Source organism: Anomaloglossus baeobatrachus, chromosome 1 (genome assembly GCF_048569485.1).
Source record: "Anomaloglossus baeobatrachus isolate aAnoBae1 chromosome 1, aAnoBae1.hap1, whole genome shotgun sequence".
Lineage (NCBI taxonomy): Eukaryota > Metazoa > Chordata > Amphibia > Anura > Aromobatidae > Anomaloglossus > Anomaloglossus baeobatrachus.
The window spans coordinates 285,222,745-285,240,841 of record NC_134353.1 but is presented as its reverse complement, the minus strand read 5'-3'; the positions used below and the strand labels follow the sequence as shown (position 1 = coordinate 285,240,841).

The window sequence follows — 18,097 nt, the reverse complement described above, 5'->3', positions numbered from 1 at the left end:
AGTGTCAGAGGAGCAACTCTCTTTGGCAGAAAAACATCAGTTTACCTCGCCTAAGAGAGTGAAGAGTGTGTTCTTTAACCACTCCAGTTTTCAGACCGCTGTGACCAAACCCAGGGCCTGCCCTGACAAACGCTTTCCAAAGCGTGGTTCTGATGACCGGTTTCCATTTCCACCTGAGGTGGTCAAGGAGTGGTCTCACTCCCCAAAGGTAGACCCCCCGGTGTCTAGGCTCTCAGCCCGGACTGTTGTGTCGGTGGCTGACGGCACCTCACTTAAGGATTCCACTGACCGTCAGATTGACCTTCTGGCCAAATCTGTGTATGAAGCTGCGGGGGCCGCGTTTTCCCCGACTTTTGCAGCAGTGTGGGCTCTCAAAGCCATCTCTGCTTCTCTAGAGGAGATGCATTCCCTCACCAAGGAATCTATGCCTGAGATGGTTACCTTAACTGCTCAGGCTTCAGCTTTTTCATCTTATGCCATGTCTGCCATGCTAGAGGCTGCTCACCGCACTGCGGTGGCTTCAGCTAATTCTCTTGTTATCCACAGGATTTTGTGGCTTCGAGAGTGGAAGGCAGATGCTTCTTCCAAGAAGTTTCTTGCTGGGCTCCCTTTTGCTGGTTCACGGCTGTTTGGTGAACAGCTGGATGAAATCATTAAAGAAGCTACTGGCGGGAAGAGTACTTCCATGCCACAAACCAAGACCTGGAAACCCGCCCAGGGTAGGAATCAATCGAGGTTTCGTTCCTTTCGTTCCTCCAACTGGTCATCCTCTAAGCATTCCACCTCGTCCGCTAACTCAGCCAAGGATCAGAAATCCAACTGGCGCCCAAAAGCGCGTCCGCAGAAGACCGCAGGAGGTTCTGCCACTAAGGCAGCTTCCTCATGACTCTCGGCCCGCTCCAACCACGTCCTTAGTCGGTGGCAGGCTCTCCCACTAATGGCGACGCTTGGTTAAAGCAAGTCTCCGATCAGTGGGTGAGAGACATCATATCTCACGGCTACAGGATAGAATTCTCTTCCAGCCCTCCAAACTCCCCCCTGCTCCAAGGCCGCCGCCTTCTCGCAGGCCGTGGCATCCTTGCAGGCAAACTGAGTGATTGTCCCAGTTCCCGCTCAGGAACGGTTCAGAGGTTTTTACTCAAATCTCTTCCTGGTTCCAAAAAAGGACGGTACCTTCCGGCCCATCCTGGATCTCAAGCTTCTCAGCAAGCATGTTCGGGTGCGGCATTTTCGCATGGAGTCCCTGCGATCAGTCATTGCCTCTATGACCCAAAGGGAGTTCCTGGCGTCCATCGACATCAGAGATGCCTATCTACATGTGCCAATCGCAGTGTCACATCAGCGTTGGTTACGTTTTGCGATAGGAGAGGATCATTTCCAATTCGTGGCTCTCCCCTTCGGGTTAACCACGGCCCCTCGGGTATTTACCAAGGTCATGGCGGCAGTGATTGCGGTCCTGCACCTCCAGGGGTTGGCAGTGCTCCCTTACCTGGACGACCTTCTGGTCAAGGGTCCATCCAGCGCAGACTGTCAGCGGAGTGTTTCGCTCACTCTCGCCACCCTAGCCCAATTCGGGTGGATTGTCAATCTTCACAAATCCACTCTGACTCCGACTCAGAGTCTCACGTACCTAGGGATGCAGTTCGAGACTTTGCCGGCACTTGTGAAGTTGCCCTTAATCAAACAGCAGTCTCTCCGGCTAGCGGTGCGCTCTCTCCTGAGGCCCCGCCGTTATTCCCTCAGGCGCCTGATGCAGGTGCTGGGTCAAATGGTGGCTTTCATGGAGGCGGTTCCCTTTGCCCAGTTCCATCTGCGTCCTCTGCAGCTGGACATCCTCCGCTGTTGGGACAAGCGGCCTTCCTCCTTACAGAGGTTAGTGGCTCTGTCGCCACGGACCAGGAGCTCTCTTCAGTGGTGGCTTCGACCCCTCTCCCTGTCCCAAGGGCGCTCCTTTCTGGCTCCGTCCTGGGTGATTCTCACCACGGATGCCAGCCTATCCCCCTGGGGAGCGGTACATCTCCACCACAGAGCTCAGGGCACTTGGACTCCGTCCGAGTCAGCCCTTTCAATCAATGTGCTGGAAACCAGAGCTGTGCTTCTAGCTCCCCTAGCCTTTCACCACCTGTTGGCGGGCAGGCACATTCGAGTCCAGTCAGACAACGCGACAGCGATTGCCTACATCAATCACCAAGGCGGGACACGCAGCCGCCTGGCAATGTTGGAGGTCCAACGCATCCTTCAATGGGCGGAGGACTCCAAGTCCACCATATCCGCAGTCCACATCCCTGGCGTAGAAAACTGGGAGGCAGATTATCTCAGCCGTCAATCCGTGGACGGTGGCGAGTGGTCCCTGCACCCGGCAGTGTTTCAGTCAATCTGCCGCAAATGGGGCACTCCGGACGTGGACCTAATGGCATCCCGTTACAACAACAAGGTTCCGGTTTACGTGGCTCGCTCCCACGATCCTCAGGCCTTCGCCGCGGACGCTCTGGTTCAAGACTGGTCCCATTTTTGTCTGTCCTACGTGTTTCCCCCTCTAGCTCTCTTGCCCAGAGTCCTGCGCAAGATCAGAATGGAGGGCCGTCGAGTCATCCTCATTGCGCCGGACTGGCCCAGGCGAGCTTGGTATCCGGACCTGCTCCAACTGTCCGTGGAGATGCCGCGGCATCTTCCGGACCGTCCAGACCTGCTCTCGCAAGGTCCGTTTCTCCGCCCGAATTCTGCTGCACTCAAATTGACGGCGTGGCTCTTGAGTCCTGGATTTTGATGGCTTCTGGTATTCCTCCTGAAGTCATCTCCACTATGACCCGGGCCCGTAAGTCTTCCTCCGTCAAGATCTATCACAGGACTTGGAAAATTTTCCTGTCCTGGTGTCGCTCTTCCGGCCATTCTCCTTGGCCATTCTCGTTGCTGACCCTTCTGTCTTTTTTACAGTCCGGTCTGCAGCTAGGACTGTCCCTTCACTCTCTCAAGGGACAAGTCTCAGCTCTATCAGTGCTGTTCCAGCGGCGTATCGCCCGGCTGGCTCAAATCCGCACCTTCATGCAAGGTGCGTCTCACATCATTCCGCCTTATCGGCGGCCCTTGGATCCCTGGGACCTTAACTTGGTCCTCACGGTATTGCAGAAACCCCCCTTTGAGCCTCTTAGGGAGGTTTCTTTGTATCGTCTTTCTCAAAAGGTGGCCTTTCTAGTTGCCATAACTTCTCTCAGGAAAGTCTCTGATTTGGCTGCGCTCTCCTCAGAGTCCCCTTTTTTGGTTTTTCACCAAGACAAGGTAGTTCTCCGTCCGACCCCGGACTTTCTTCCTAAGGTGGTCTCTCCCTTCCACCTTAACCAGGATATTTCCTTGCCTTCCTTCTGTCTGGCCCCTGTTCATCGCTTTGAGAAAGCGCTGCATACTCTAGATCTGGTGCGTGCTCTCCGGATTTATGTGGCTCGCACCGCTGCGCTTAGGCGGTGCACCTCTCTTTTTGTGCTAACCACAGGGCGGCGCAAGGGTCTCTCTGCTTTTAAGCCGACCTTGGCCCGTTGGATTAGATCGACCATTTCGGACGCCTACCAGAGTACTCAGGTGCTTCCCCCGCTGGGGATCAAAGCACACTCGACCAGAGCTGTCGTTGCCTCTTGGGCTTTTAGGCACCAGGCTACGGCTCAACAAGTCTGTCAGGCTGCCACTTGGACTAGCCTGCATACCTTTTCGAAGCACTACCAAGTGCATGCTCATGCTTCGGCAGATGCGAGCTTGGGCAGACGCATCCTTCAGGCGGCTGTCGCCCACTTGTGAAGTTAGGCTCCGCCTACTTCTTAGTTTTTTCTGTTTATTCCCACCCAGGGACAGCTTTGGAACGTCCCATGGTCTGGGTCTCCCAAAGGAACGATAAAGAAAAAGAGAATTTTGTTGCTTACCGTAAATTCTTTTTCTTATAGTTCCGTATTGGGAGACCCAGCACCCTCCCTGTTGCCTGTTGGCAATTTTCTTGTTCCGTGTGTTATCATCGGCTGTTGTCATGGACAAGAGTCTCCGGTTATTCCGGTTCTTACTCGGTTCTACTTGTGGGTGGCTATTCTCCTTCAGCTTTTGCACTAAACTGGCTAGGACTGGCTACCAGGGGGTGTATAAGCTCAGAGGGAGGAGCTACACTTTTTTAAGTGTAGTACTTTGTGTGTCCTCCGGAGGCAGAAGCTAAACACCCATGGTCTGGGTCTCCCAATACGGAATTATAAGAAAAAGAATTTACGGTAAGTAACAAAATTCTCTTTTTTTATAACATGAGTGTTGACCGATAACATGACACTAGGATTATGTCCTTTAGAGGACCAGTAACAGGATGGTCACTGTAATATAATATTGGGAATGGCTGGTCTCAGGACTATTATGTCAGTAAATATAAATTATATTAATAAACTTTATTGATGTAGCATTTTTACAATCACATTGATTTTAGATTTACATTTTTTTTTATTGTCCTTTAACTTGTTTTTTACTTCACTAATTGTTAAAGTGCAGTTGAATAAATTGGCACTGTATATATAAAGAATATTTTTCCTGTTTTACAATCTTAGATTCTACTTTTTGGAAATCTTTTATTTCATAAATGTATGCCCTTTACAGAGCAATTTTGGGCAGATCAATCCCTAGAGCCTCCAACCTGCCATTATCTACTGTACTTTTCAGATTATAAGACGCACATTTCCTCATAAAAATTTGGGAGGAAAATGAGGGGTGAGTCTTAAAATTCGAATGTAGCTTACTGGGGGGTGGTGGAGAGGGGTCACAGGAGGCTGGGAAATGCAGTGCCCAGTGCTGCTGCGCTGCTGCGTGCGGCCCTGCTCTTTGCGGCAGGCGGCCCTGCTTTGTGCAGGCTCTGTGCGGCGGGCGGCCCTGGTCTGTGCGGCGGGCAGCCCTGTTCTGTGCAGCAGGTGGCGCTGCTCTGTGCGGCACTGCTTTGTGTGGTGGCTGGCACTGCTCTGTGCAGCGGACAGCAAGGCTCTGTGCAGTGGGCAGCGAGGCTCTGTGTGGTGGGGAGCGAGGCACGGGGCATTTGAAGATGTCGCCGGTGGGAGTTTCAAATAATCGTGCTCAGATTCGGTGCGTGCAGATAGAGCTCTCTGCTCAAGCTCTCATCTGTGCACATGCAGACTCCGGCTGCAATTTCTTTGAAGCACTCACCACCAACATCTTCAGAATGGCCAGTTCCTCCCCACCCACAGCGAGCACCAGCACAGAGCATCTCCTGCTGCCCCACCACAGAGCAGCGCCTGCTGCTCCAGCACAGCTCTGCAGTGAGCATCTGAGCCCCCCTCTGCACCGCCGCAGCATCGCCATACTCCAGCACCGCCCCTGACTCCGGCTTCCACCACCACTGCTGCCCCACTTTCCTGGTAAGACACCACTGGATAATAAAATGGACCCCATATTTTTTTTACCTTTTTTATCTCTAAATTTGGGGTGAGTCTTATAATCCATTGCGTCTTATAAAACGAAAAATACGGTTAATCTTCAGCGACTTGTGACCTGCCGGCAACTCCAGTGTTTTATGGAGTGCGCCAGAGGTTACAACTAAACGACAGTCTAAGAGAGCCTCATCTGTATAGCTGCCTACCTGTCAGTTTAGAACTGAAAAGGAATAATGTAGTCTCCAGTTACAAATGGGTGACTTGAAAGGGTTAAGTGTCAGCAGCTGCTTTATATTTTCCAACTTAATCTTTCCCACCACACTACAGGTCTCTGGAGGAACAGTAGCAGAGCTTCTTACTGCCTTTGAAACAATGTCATTCACAGAAGCTATTGATATCATTGAGCAGTCACAGGCAAGCATTAAACATACACCCCAAGGCTCTGGCTCACTTTCTGAGACACCAGAAAAAGGTGAGTGTGGAGTGGTCCAGCACTAAGGGGCAAAATACCTCTGAGAAAGCTTAAAGGGGTTGTCCCACAAACAAAATAGACTTTATGCAATGGATTTTGGAATAGAAAGATATTTCACCATTGATTGTGTTAAAAAAAAATTGCTATGCTGAGATAATCTTATATATGTCTCCCTGCTTGTACTGTGTAATGGATGTGTCTGACCGTACACGGACAGGTTCTGCATATATCAGGGGCAGGGGAGGTAGCAAAAGAGTATACATATATCACAGTAGGATTTGTTTTCTGAGGTAATACATTTCCCTGCCTGTTTAAAAAAACATTTTACCTCACAGAATGAATCAGCAGTGATCCCTTGCTGTCCTGACTGTATAGGCTCTTGTTTCCTCTCCTCGCCATGAGATGTGGTATGTTCAACCCATGAACTGGAGCAGCTCTGCACGGTCAGACACGGCCATTACACAGGGACACATATATAAGATTATCTCCACACAGGAACATTTATTTTTAACACATCCAATTGTGGAACCTATTTTTATTCTAAGATCTATTATTTAAAATCTGCTTTGTTTGTGTGATAAGCCCCTTTAGACACACATCCTAATTATAGTAATTTATTCTGCGGGTCAATACGATTACGGAGCTGTCCCATTTATATAGTTTATTTTGTTTACTAATTAAAAAACAAAAAACTACAGCTGCTAATAAACAGAAAAATGTAGATATAGGTTCGGGCTACTAGCTTAGTGTCTATGCTATGAAAGCCGCACTGCTGCAGTATGACAACATCATAGAAGTGTGGAGACAAAAAGTTAACAGGCTGCCTGAGCCGTGACATAGAGGAGGTGTGGCCCGATCTCAGATGGTTCTGCTGTACATAGAGCCTGGACTTCTTTGGTCGCCAAGGAAGACATGGAACTCAGAGAATTAAGCAGCTCACCTGGAGACTAGCAAATTGATTAATGGGCCTGGGACAGCCACCATGCCGCCTGCTTGCTACAACTCTGATTCTGGAGCAACAAAGTCTCTGTTCTAAAGTTAACATGCATTAAAATTAAGTACCCAAATATGTGATGGCACCAGTGATCATATAAATACCCTAGTGCAAAAGAGCGACTGGGATACATTTTTCAGTTGATGCTTTGACTTCAATGAAGAAATCTGCAAATAATGATTTTTTTTCTATGAGGTGCCACTATGTGGTCATCAACAGAAGCGCCAATTTAGTTTTTTAAAGGCTTCTCTGTGAATTGTTATGGAATAAATAAAATACTTTTCAATATTTTTTTTTCTAAATACCTTTATTTAGCTATAAGTTTTGCTTTATCTAGTGTTCTCTGTCAGGATTTTAAAAATGGCATCTGCCATCTATCAGTGTGCATCCCAGTAGGGTAGGCTGCGTGAAGACATATGGTAAAGACAGACATCAAGTCAAAGCAGCGTCCAGTGAAGCTTCATGAACTCACATTCCTCTGTTAAGTCAACCTGACAGGGCACTGAGCAGAGAGGACTAAAGGAGAAGTTAAACACCTTTCTTTAGCTGACTGAGCAAGAACATCCATCTCAGTCAGCCTGACAGTTTTAGTGCAGTGCAGGGGAGGCGCCTATCTTGATGCTCTTCACACAGCCCATTCTATGGTGTGCATCCTCTGAAGTGTATGACTGGCTTCACCATAATAGATGGCAGTTGTCATCTTTAAAATCAGAATGCTTTATCTAGTGCACATCTTTTTTGCCAAATAAAGGTATTTAGAAAACTGTGTATTTTATGTATTTATTTTATTAAGAGAACCCCATTAAGAAACATGCAGGTTTTACCACTGGTTTTCAAATCATGCCTTTATAAATGTATAATTATAATGAGGTCATACCTTATGCTATGCCATGTAGAGGATATTTGTGATTATGGAGGAGATACAATTCAAAATTATTAGTTGTGATTTAACATACATCAGTTTTAATAGCAGCTTTATATGTTTGTTTTTCTTTTTTTTCAAACATTGAATTTCTTTTTAATTCTCTATTCCGTAGATCCTGAGAGTGCAGTATCAGATGAATACAAACGGCAATACCAAGAGAGTATGTGTGACAGCGGGGTGGAAACGTCCTTTAGAAAGTTGAACATTTCACACTGTGAATTTGAGAAAGTAGGGTCTGGACTCTCTGATCTCCATTGTGAGCGGGACGCTCCTCTCATCTGCAACAATTAAATTGTGCTCAATTAGAAAGGACTGTGCTTTCAGAGCATGACTGTTTTACACTGGAAGGACTAGAGCCACTGATAACGCTTGCACGCCTTGGAGCCAGTGTAGACTTATTACTTATAGCACTTCGAAGTGTGTAACCAAAGATGAATGTCGGTCGCTTATGTCATAGAGCAGTGACTTGGAGGTTTGCACTTTTTTTTAGGTTTGTTACACATAATATAATTATTGAGCATACTCTGCCATTTTCTCCAGTTGTCAGTAGAGCGGTTTGTAACGTAATTATTTACGTATTGCTGTGGAAATCATATCAAGGAGGACACCTTGTAACCATTTTTATGTCTTGTTTTAATTACCTAATATTATCTATTTTCGAAAAGGTTTTATATTGTGCATTTTATAAAAAAAATTAAAAATCCTTGCAGAGTCGTCTCGAGTTGTAATTGTGAGAATTGATTCTCCATTTTTTACATTATATACATGATCACACTCCAGTGATATTTAGTGTAGAATGGCACAATTTTCTAGCGCTAAAGAAAAAAGAGGCGCGATTAAAAGAAGACCCTTTTATTATTGGATTTGGCTGGCCATTAGAAGTAAAATGTTACTCTTCAATTAAATTGTGTATGTAATATTATTATGATTTAGATGACTACTGAAAAGCAAGCTAAACAGAGAAAATATCCACCTTAGGGTGAGCTCACATTAGCGTATAGCATCCGATGAAATATGCCACTCGGCTCAAACTCTACTGCGAACGTGAGCTGAATTGCATTCTTCTGTGCTCCTATTTTCTTACATGTGAGAATAGGATCACAGGAGTGGATAAGAAGATATTAATCTCTCTTTCTCCATTACCTGTCTTTGCTTATATCGTCATCCGAGTGCAGTCCGATGTTTCACGTGCACCCATAGAGTTGTATAGCACTCGTGAGCCAAGACGCTACCAATCTCAGCGATTTTTTTTCCTTAGTCCGATTAGAGCTGAGAAACTCTCAAATCTGCTCTGCCTGATCGACTATTATTGGTCCGAGTGCAATGTGAGATTTTCTCGTATTGCACCTGTCTGATTTGTACACTCATGTGACCCCGACTTAACACAATATTAAACTTTAGAAGGGGAGAAAAATGTGGTCTCTGCGCTGCTGTGAAGGTCATAAGAAGAGGACAGGATACCTGGGCAGGAACTATTGCGGTTTATTGTAGACGCGATTCAACTTTTTTCAAACTTCTTCAGCACAAACCGAATTACAACATGATGGCGGAGGACTGGCACATAAAGATGTGACGGGGTGTACATCAGAGCAAAGAGAGACAACAGGCCGAGGATGATCCAACAGGTTTACTAACAGGACTACAGGAACAGCACACGACAAGTCCAAATAAAACAGATTCGGGGGCACCTCCCGATAATCCAAAGTGCCAGATCACAACGTAATAGTCCTTTTCAGAGTCCCAGAAATCCCACACAATCCACTGGACGGCGAGGTCTGTCCGCAGATTCAGATCTCGCTCCCTTCCTCTTCAAAAACTCAACTCCCAACTGCATTTAGAAACAGGAGTGAATTGTTTGAGCTCGTGGGCCCGCCCCTCAAGGGTAGGGGTCTATGCAATGGTTGGGCCCACTAGAAGATTCTAGAAGGTTGGCTCCGAGATGTCTACAGGTTTGTGTAGTTGGCGTTATCCACTGCTTACGAAACAATGAGAAGTTCCCCTGGCTGTGTGGACAGGAGATAATTGCATTATGGGCCCAGAGACACAGGAGATGGGGGGAAGGTATGGTTACTTACATCCCAAGACATTTCAAAGTGTTCAGTAAGTACAACCAAAGGAAAGTGACATCACATCCTGACATAGTATTACAGCAAATACAGTGAGAAGGTAAAATACATCATGACAATTCCTTCCCCTCCCAACTTGTGTACGTACTAGGGACCTCTACAGGTCGCTGGTTAAGTACACGCAGGCATGGCTGACAGGACTCAAGGCTCCTCTTGTCTGGACAGTCCATCTGCATTTTGGTGTTGGCTGCCCCTTCTATATTGTATGGTAAAGTTATAGGGCTGCAGAGCCAGGCTCCATCGCAGTAAGCGTCCATTGTCCCCAGAGACTCTGTTCAGCCAGGTGAGGGGATTGTGATCAGTAACCACAGTGAATTCCCGTCCATACAGATACGGCCGTAGTTTCTTAAGGGCCCACACTACAGCCAGACATTCCTTCTCAACAGTTGCATAGGCCACTTCTCGGTCCAGCAGTTTCCGGCTGAGATAGGCGATGGGGTGCTCGTCCCCAGCTGCATTCACCTGGCTGAGGACAGCTCCCAGTCCATAAGCAGAGGCATCCGTTTGCACAATGAATCTCCTCTTGTAGTCTGGAGCAGCCAGGACAGGATCGCAGATCAAAGCATCCTTCAGCCGGTTAAAAGCCTCATCACAGGCTGGAGTCCAGATCACCAGCCGGGGCATTGTTTTCTTGGTCAGGTCGGTAAGAGGCTTGGCCACAGTACTGAAATGAGAAACAAATTTTCGGTAATAACTGGCAGTGCCCAGAAAAGACATAACTTGTTTCTTAGTTTGGGGTACAGGCCAGTCTCTAATAGCCTGGATTTTGGCAGGCTCAGGTCGGAGCTTCCCTCCTCCCACTCTATGTCCTAGGTACTGGACTTCCCCCATCCCCAATTGGCATTTATCGGGTCGAATCGTTAGGCCGGCTGCAAGAATCAGGTCCAAAATAATGGCTACTTGATTCAGATGTTCCTCCCATGTGTGGCTGAAGACGGCGATATCATCCAAGTAGGCACAAGCAAAGTCATCACATCCCCGGAGGATCTGATCCACCATTCTCTGGAAGGTGGCCGGGGCATTTTTCATTCCAAAAGGCATGCTTAGAAATTCATACAGACCAAAGGGGGTTATAAAAGCGGACCGTTCTCTCCCTTCATCCGTTAGAGGGATCTGCCAGTATCCCTTACTGAGATCCAAGGTAGTGACATATCGGGACCCAGCCAGTCGGTCTAGAAGTTCGTCAATACGAGGCATTGGGTAAGGATCGCTGACGGTATGGTCGTTTAGTCGCCGATAGTCCACACAAAATCGAGTACTCCCATCCTTCTTGGGTACTAACACCACAGGGGAGGCCCAAGGGCTATGGGAGGCCTGGATTACCCCAAGCTGTAACATCTCCTCCAGTTCGTGCTGCATGGTGTTTCGAACTGATTCAGGTACCCGGTAAGGAGCCAGTTGTATGGGACGGATGCCCTGAGTGTCCACATGATGTTGGGTGACGGTGGTTCGACCTGGTTGGGATGAGAAAGCAGCCCGTCTCTGTTGAAGCACTTCCAGCATCTGGATTTTCTGTAAGGAGTCCAGGTAATCTCCCAGGGGAACCTGTTCCACAGTGGATGGGGCTCTCGCTGCTTCCACGAGATCAGGTAGAGAGTCCTCATCCTCTTGACCATCTTCTGAAGCCAACCGACAGCTTGCTATCATTGGAATGTTCCGGTCATGGTACTCCTTAATCATATTCACATGGACAGTCTTTTGCCTTAGCCCCTGATCATCTAAAGCAAGAAGGTAATTGGTATCATTCAGTTTTCTGAGAACCCGGAAGGGACCCTCCCATGTGGTCTGCAGTTTATTCTGCCGATGGGGAACAATCATTAAGACTTGTTGTCCTTCTACAAACTCCCGATAGCGTGCGTTACGGTCATACCATGTCTTCTGTCTGGTTTGAGCCATACGCAAATGACTCTGTGCAAAACTAGCAAGTTGGGCCAAGGTTTCTCGCAGCTTTAGGACATAAGGGACAACAGGGGTTCCTGTATCTTCAACTTGCCCCTCCCAGTATTCCTTGAGCAGGGTTAAGGGTCCTCGGACCTTTCTTCCATAGAGTAGTTCAAAGGGGGAGAACCCAGTGGACTCCTGGGGAACTTCCCGATAGGCAAACAAGAGATGGGGTAGGTACTTCTCCCAGTCTGAATCTCGGTCCGTGAAGGCCCTCAGCATATTCTTCAGAGTGCCGTTGAATCGTTCACAAAGTCCATTTGTTTGGGGATGATACGGGGTCGTTCGGATCGCTCGTACTCCACAGGTGCGCCACAGACACTGGACCAACTCTGACATAAACTGGGAGCCTTGGTCCGACAAGATCTCACTGGGGAATCCTACTCTGGTAAAAATAATAACCAAGGCCTCGGCCACCTTGGCTGCAGAGATACTTGACAAGGCCACGGCTTCTGGATATCGGGTGGCGTAGTCCACAACAGTGAGAATGTACTGCTTTCCAGATTTACTTGGTTTAGCCAGAGGTCCAATGATATCAACAGCTACTCTTTGAAAGGGTTCTTCTATTATAGGGAGCGGTTGCAGGGGTGCCTTTGGGTGATCTCCGGGTCGCCCTCTACGCTGACATATGTCACAAGTTCGGCAGAAATGCGCCACTGCTTGGGAAATCCCCGGCCAATAAAAAGTTTGAGTCAATCGTCTCTCGGTGCGGGTTTTGCCTTGATGGCCAGCCGTAGGAATGTCATGAGCCAGGTGTAATAGGGGAATTCTGTACTTCTGAGGAACAATCAGCTGTTTGCTATAAGTCCAGGGCTTATCTAGGGAGTCGGCATTGGCAACCCGATACAGAAGTCCATTTTCTCTGATAATTCTTTCTCCGTTTTCCCCTAGCTGCCCTATTTCAGCCCGAGTTCTAAAACTAGCAAGGGTGGGGTCAGTCTCTACTTCTTGTCTAAACTGAACTTTATCCCAAGTAACATTCATATTATCCCCACAAGAAGAATCACTCACCGGCTGTAATGGCAGTTCTGGTGGCCTCAGTTCCATGGATGGGTTGTACACGTCCACATGGGCTGCTCTCTTGGCTTGACTTCTGGTTACCGCACCGACAAAGTGGCAATGAAGATTCCCCACATCATTTCCTAGAAGAACGTCTGCAGGGAGGCCGCTCATCACACCGACCACACATTGTTTTGCCCCAAAGCCATAATCCAGGGTCACACTCGCTCTTGGAATATATCTCTGGGTACCTCCTGCCAGTTCAATGGCAATTCCTGGTCCCTTTTGAATTGCTTGTGGTTGAATTACTCGGGGATCGGCTATGGTGAGGAAAGCCCCAGTGTCACGGAAGCCAACAACTTTTTGGCCATCCAGCACGACCTCCTGTAGATGTTTGTCCTGAAGATCAGAAGAACAGGTGGCTGGAGCTCGCACCCCATAGACTCCGGGTAGGGGAGCCAGGATATCTGAGTCACTTGGCAAGTCATCAGGCACAGAATCCAGCTCTTCTCCTGGTGAAGGTGTCTGTAGGTAATGAACAGGCAAAGGCGGTCTGTAGCTGTTCTGTCTACGAACACCTGGACATTGGAATTGCATGTGCCCAGGCTGCCCACATCCATAACATCTGCGCTCTGGGATTCTTCCTCCGCGTCGTATTCCCAAAGGTGGAGCATGAGTAATGCGAGGCACAGTCACACGAAGGTCCCCATGAGTTGACGGTCTAGGGTGATGGTGAACATTGGGGCCAGAAGGACCAGGGGCCACCAGCGTTGGGGGGTTGGTGTTTTTTTTCTCACTGGGTAGTAGTTTTTTCCACTGAGGCTTGATGGTGAGAGCCTCATCAGCTAGAGCTGCAGCTTCCTCCACAGTGGCTGGTCTCCTTTCACGCACCCATTCCCGGATCTCAGCGGGGCACTTGAAATAAAACTGCTCTTTTAGGAGGACCTGAAGGACGGTCTCCAAGGTTAAGGCCTCCTCTGCCTCCAACCAACGATGCCACAGATGTTTGAGTTTGTGGGCATACATCTTGAAGGACACTTCCTCATCACATGCTAGAGTACGGAACTGAGTCCTGTAAGTGTCTGGCGTTACAGCATAATGTTCTAGAATAGTCTGTTTAATATCCGCATACTCACAGTTCCACCGAGGGTCCATAGCTCTATAGGCTGCAGCAGCTCCACCCTCTAAGAGCCCAACCAGATGCCGGACGCGCTCCCTTTCTGGGACTTCCATTAATCGACACTGATGCTCAAAGTCCTGGAAGAAGCCCTCAATGTCACCAGCAGCCTCATTAAACTGCTTGAAGTCTTTGCGGGACACTCTGGGAAGTTCCCTCATGATGGGTGCTGGGGTTACAGTCTGTCTGGAACCTCTCGCGGCTTCCACAGCGAGCTGCTTATCCAGCAATGCCATCTCCTCCATCCTGCGCTCCTTCTCTTCAGCTCCACGCATGGCCTCCCTCTTATCTTCTATGGTGGCCTCATCTCCAAGCAGTGCCATCTTTTCCTTGTACCACACAACCCATTGACTTTTTTGGGTATTCACCTCCGGCTCCCGTCTTTGCTCCCCTTGCTGTGGAAATTGTTCCTCGGTGCCATCTTGCAGGCAAGCGTGTTCCAATGCCTCAATTAGTTGCTCCTTAGAGAGTCCTTTGTAGCCGACACCTAATTCACGGGCCTTTGTTTGTAGACTCGCCACAGTCCAGTTCCTGTATCCTGAGGTTCTGGTTTCAGACGTCGATTGGCTGTTGTCCTCCATTTCTTCTGCTCTGATCCCGCCGCTGCCACCAGTTTGTGACGGGGTGTACATCAGAGCAAAGAGAGACAACAGGCCGAGGATGATCCAACAGGTTTACTAACAGGAATACAGGAACAGCACACGACAAGTCCAAATAAAACAGATTCGGGGGCACCTCCCGATAATCCAAAGTGCCAGATCACAACGTAATAGTCCTTTTCAGAGTCCCAGAAATCCCACACAATCCACTGGACGGCGAGGTCTGTCCGCAGATTCAGATCTCGCTCCCTTCCTCTTCAAAAACTCAACTCCCAACTGCATTTAGAAACAGGAGTGAATTGTTTGAGCTCGTGGGCCCGCCCCTCAAGGGTAGGGGTCTATGCAATGGTTGGGCCCACTAGAAGATTCTAGAAGGTTGGCTCCGAGATGTCTACAGGTTTGTGTAGTTGGCGTTATCCACTGCTTACGAAACAATGAGAAGTTCCCCTGGCTGTGTGGACAGGAGATAATTGCATTATGGGCCCAGAGACACAGGAGATGGGGGGAAGGTATGGTTACTTACATCCCAAGACATTTCAAAGTGTTCAGTAAGTACAACCAAAGGAAAGTGACATCACATCCTGACATAGTATTACAGCAAATACAGTGAGAAGGTAAAATACATCATGACAAAAGACACTGCTTTCAAAGATGGTGTTTTTGGCGTCTCATTCAAATCTATCTTGAGTGTGCAGTGTCTTTATAAGCCGGTTTGGAAAACTTGGAATTGCGTCCACAATAAACCACTATAGTTCCTGCCCAGGTATTCTATCCTCTTCTTTTGACGTTCACAGCGGCGCAGAGAGACCACGTTTTCTTTCCTTCTACTTGTCATTATTGGCTTTTCAGTCAGTGGATTCTGCAGCAGCTGTCACATACAATACGCTGTTTGTCTTGTGGTCTCCACAACCAAGCATGGTGAGCAAGATATCTTTGCATGTCATCGCAGTTATTTGGATAAAAGCCATTGCACTTATTGTTTCCTATAGCTTTGTTTCAATATTAAACTTTGTTGGCAAGAGTGAAAACTTCCTGGTTCTAGGATTTTTTTCTCATCCCTTTAAGAGTCAGTTTGTTATTTTTTAGGGAACAGCACTTTTTTTTAATTTTTTTTTAGCATGTTACTAGTTTTCTTGAGAACCCGATTTACTTTCTCAGTCAAGGTAGCCATATAAGGTTTTTTCTTTTGCAGGAGAATTACTACACTTTTTTAATTGCACCATTTTGGAATACAAAGGAATATCTTAGGGGTTGGGGGCTGAATGGGGAAAAAAATTCCTACATTTGTGTGCAATTTAATCATGTATTAAATAATGTAGTGTAAGTGATATTAACTATTTTAAGGGACAGTACAAGTATGTCAATGCCAAATTTTTATTTTTTAATTTTTTTTTTGTAACTTTTGCATAATGAAGGACTTAAAATATTTTCTTTTTTGTCACCATATTATGAGAAAACATATTATTCAATCAACAGTGCGATATCAGGGCTTGCTTATTCTTTGGAAGAGGTGACATTTTCATTAGTACAATCTTAGGATACATATGATTTTTTGATCACTTTTGTTAATTTGGAAGGCAGATAAACAAAAACAACAATTCTGGCATTTTTGTTACCATGTTTACTGTATCGGCAAAACATTGATTTATTTTTTGAAGTTTTTCCTTTCCATGATCAGGTAGACCAACATAAATTTCGGCAACAACTGCCAGGATAATTGTTAGCAATGCAAAGAAAAACCCACAACATCAGCTGAAATACAGGACTCACTGAAAACTAGCGGTGTGGCCATTTCAAGATGCACAATAAGGAGGCACTGGGGCTGCATAGTCTAGTCGCCAGAAGAAAGACAGTGCCACAAAGTATCTCACCTACAATACACCAAACAGCACAGAAACAAGCCTCCAAACTTCTGGAACAAGGTAATTTGGAGTGATGAGACCAAAATCAAACTTTTTCGCCACAACCATAAATGTTATATTTGGAGGAGAGGTGTCAACAAGGCCTATGATGAAAGGAACACCATTCCTACTGTAAAGCACGGAGGTGGATTGCTGATGATGTGGGGATGTGTGAGCTACAAAAGGCACAGGAAACTTGGTCAAAGTTGAAGGAAAGATGAATTCATCACATTATCAGCAAATATGACCCCAGAATCAAGAAGAACAGATGAGTCTCTTTTGTTGAACCCGGAACCAGTCCATCTAGTAGGCTTGAACCATTCGGCCAAGATTCTCAAGTTCAAAAATACAATCTACACCGCGTGCAGAATTATTAGGCAAGTTGTATTTTAGAGGATTTTTTTTTATTATTGATCAACAACTATGTTCTCAATCAACCCAAAAGACTCATAAATATCAAAGCTTAATATTTTTTGAAGTTGGAGTGGTTTATTTTTTAGATTTGGCTATCTTAGGAGGATATCGGTTTGTGCAGGTAACTATTACTGTGCAGAATTATTAGGCAACTTATTAAAAATTAAATATATTCCCATCTCACTTATTTATTTTCACCAGATATACCAATATAACTGCACAAAATTTAGAAATAAACATTTCTGACATGCAAAAACAAAACCCCAAAAAATTAGTGACCAATATAGCCACCTTTCTTTATGATGACACTCAACGGCCTACCATCCATAGATTCTGTCAGTCGCTTGATCTGTTTACGATCAACATTGCGTGCAGCAGCCACCACAGCCTCCCAGACACTGTTCCGAGAGGTTTACTGTTTTTCCTCCCTGTAGATCTCACATTTTATGAGGGACCACAGGTTCTCTATGGGGTTCAGATCAGGTGAACAAGGGGGCCATGTTATTATATTTTCATCTTTTAGACCTTTACTGGCCAGCCACTCTATGGAGTAGTTGGATGCATGTGATGGAACATTGTCCTGCATGGAAATCATGTTTTTCTTAAACGATACCGACTTCTTCTTGTACCACTGCTTGAAGAAGTTGTCTTCCAGAAACTGGCAGTAGGTCTGGGAGTTGAGATTCACTCCATCCTCAACCCGAAAAGGGTTCTTTGATGATACCAGCCCATACCAGTACCCCACCTCCACCTTGCTGGTGTCTGAGTCGGAGTGGAGCTCTCTGCCCTTTACTGATCCAGCCTCTGGCCCATCCATCTGGCCCATCAAGAGTCACTTTCATTTCATCAGTCCATATAACCTTTGAAAAATCAGTCTTACGATATTTCTTGCCCTAGTCTTGATGTTTGATCTTATGTTTCTTGTTCAAAGGTGGTCATTTTTCAGCCTTTCTTACCTAGGCAATGTCCCTGAGTATGGCACACCTTGTGCTTTTTGATACTTCAGTAACGTTGCAGCTCTGAAATATGGCCAAACTGGTGGCAAATGGCATCTTGGCAGCTTCATGCTTGATTTTCCTCAATTCATGGACAGTTATTTTGCGCCTTTTTTGCTCAACAAGCTTCTTCGGACCCTGTTGGCTATTTGCCA

The 18,097-nt window shown here is 46.7% G+C and overlaps 1 protein-coding gene across 2 annotated transcripts in view; it reads left to right on the top strand.

Annotated features, from left to right (window-relative positions):
* NFKB1 (nuclear factor kappa B subunit 1) overlaps window positions 1–8,493 on the top strand; it is a 183,740-nt gene extending 175,247 nt beyond the window's left edge. For both annotated transcript variants that reach the window (XM_075336817.1, XM_075336807.1), the window contains exons 23-24: window positions 5,727–5,871; window positions 7,903–8,493. In XM_075336817.1, coding sequence (XP_075192932.1) covers window positions 5,727–5,871; window positions 7,903–8,081 — 324 coding nt within the window. In that variant the 3' untranslated portion in view covers window positions 8,082–8,493. The remainder of the gene's footprint in view (window positions 1–5,726; window positions 5,872–7,902) is intronic.
* Window positions 8,494–18,097: the final 9,604 nt, after the last annotated feature.